The sequence below is a fragment of the Eschrichtius robustus genome, chromosome 3 (assembly GCF_028021215.1).
Source record: "Eschrichtius robustus isolate mEscRob2 chromosome 3, mEscRob2.pri, whole genome shotgun sequence".
Taxonomy (NCBI): Eukaryota; Metazoa; Chordata; class Mammalia; order Artiodactyla; family Eschrichtiidae; genus Eschrichtius; species Eschrichtius robustus.
In genome coordinates, this window is record NC_090826.1 from 116,399,918 (window position 1) to 116,402,141 (window position 2,224).

The window sequence follows — 2,224 nt, forward strand, 5'->3', positions numbered from 1 at the left end:
CTCACTGATGTGATTTACTTTATGCAAAAAGCCTTTTTCTGAATATGCATAAGGAAATCAGAATATAATTTAAATATACCCTACAGGAGCTTACTGTCTAAAGGGACCAAAATGTGAAATATTACATGAATTGGACTGAGCGCTATCCTTCAACAAAATGATGTACCTTTATTGTAACTCTGTTCTTTATATTCAGGGTCTGCTTTTGCTTTAGATGAGGGACACTTGAATTTGATGCATCTTCCCTGGTGTAATTGTTTATCTCTGCAGAGTAGGTGTATGCCTACTCACAAAGTTGAGTAAGGCTGTAAATCTGCCTTCTAGTTTAGGGAAGATGAAGATGTAGCATAGTTTACAATATACATGAGTGAGTGCTGTGAAGTGTCAGCCGACTTCCATCATTCAGACAGCAGTGGAGAGAGGATGGTGGTTGGTTAAGATTCACCTTCTCCTTCTTGAAAACAAGATGAACATTTCTGAGTCTGCTTTGCTTCTGCTTCTTAAAGGATGTGCAAGGGGATGATTCATAGTTTTGAAATAAAAGAAGTCTCCAGTCAATCCCTAAACAAATTGTTTTCAAGCATCAAATGAAAATTTCGAGTACAATATGCATTGATGGAGGGGAAGACATGCATTAGTCTTTGAAGAATGGGGACGATTTAAATAAGAGGAGGAAAAGAGGAAGGGTGTTCCAGATGATAAGGTGGAAGAGTAGGTGAAGTGGGAATGTACATGGTTATACAGTGGGGGTGGGGGGGAGGAAAATTAGATGATTCTAGCATGCATAGGAAATTGTAATAGATGGCCACAGAACAAGAATATTTTAAGCAAAGTTAAGTAAATCCAAAGATCAACTTCAATCCACTGGGAAATGTATCCCCAGGTTTATACCTGAGAACGAAGTTCAATCAATTTCAGAAATGTGATTAAACTGCTTTACTAAAATTATGCAACTTTTATTCTTCTACATTTCCGATTTAGTGACCACTCAATGAAGAGGGAGAACCACACTCTCACCACTGAGTTTGTTTTGCAAGGTTTCTCCAGCTTCCACGAGCACCAGCTCACTCTTTTTGTGGTGTTTCTTACCCTGTACATTTTAACCCTAGCAGGTAATATAATCATGACCATTATCCGTATTGATCATCATCTCCACACCTCCATGTACTTCTTCATCACCATGCTGTCCACTTCAGAGACTATATATACATTGGTCATTCTCCCAAGGATGCTATCCAGCCTCGTGGGTATAAGCCAGTCTATCTCACTGACGGTTGTGCCACACAGATGTTCTTTTTTGCAACCTTTGGGATCACTAACTGCTTCCTGCTCACAGCAATGGGATATGACTGATATGCGGCCATCTGCAACCCCCTGAGATACACAGTCATTATGAACAAGAAGGTGTGCAACCAGCTGGTGTGGAGGACCTGCAGCATTGGGCTGATTGTAGCTATGACACAGGTGACACCTGTATTCAGGTTACTTTTCTGTGCAACAAAGGTGGCCCACTTCTTCTGTGACATCCAACATGTGATGAAGCTATCCTGCATTGACACGACTGTCAATGAGATTCTGACTTTGATCATCAGTGTTTTGGTGCTCGTTGTGCCTGTGGGTCTGCTCTTCATCTCTTAAGTCCTCATTATCTCTACAATCCTCAAGATCGCCTCAGCCGAGGGCAGGAAGAAGGCCTTTGCTACCTGCGCCTCCCGCCTCATTGTGGTCATTGTTCGCTATGGCTGTGCCTCCACTGTCTACCCCAAGCCCAAGTCAGAGAACACCAAGGATCAGGATCAGCTAATCTCAGTGACCTACACTGTGATCACCTCCCTACTGAACCCTGTGGTGTACACCCCAAGGAACAAAGAGATCAAGGATGCTCTGCTCTGGACCATTGGAAGGAAGCTTTCCTGACAATTTGGGAATTGTTCTTCTGAGGCTCTTAGCATCCATTCTAATCAGAACTATGAGGAGAAGAGCCCCATGTCCTTGGCTCCCAGAGACCTGGCCCATAAGGAGGAGGAGAAGAGAGGAACAGAAACAGCCTCCAACCAGGAGTCTGAAAGCTTTAAATATAGCCCCTGGACAAAGTGCTGGCCCTGTTTTTGTGGATAATTAGACAAACAAGGACAGGATATGCCTGAAGAAGAGGTCAAGGAGTAATGTGGACCAGGATTTTTCATTGGCCTTTTGGTTTTCTTGTGGCTCTCCACTTAATGAA

The 2,224-nt window shown here is 42.9% G+C and overlaps 1 protein-coding gene across 1 annotated transcript; it reads left to right on the plus strand.

Annotated features, from left to right (window-relative positions):
- The first annotated feature begins 964 nt into the window (after positions 1 to 964).
- LOC137761372 (olfactory receptor 10J1-like) lies at positions 965 to 1,917 on the plus strand. Its single transcript, XM_068538290.1, is given in 2 exon segments — positions 965 to 1,268; positions 1,271 to 1,917. Coding segments are annotated over 2 exon segments (924 nt in total). The 5' UTR covers positions 965 to 991.
- Positions 1,918 to 2,224: the final 307 nt, after the last annotated feature.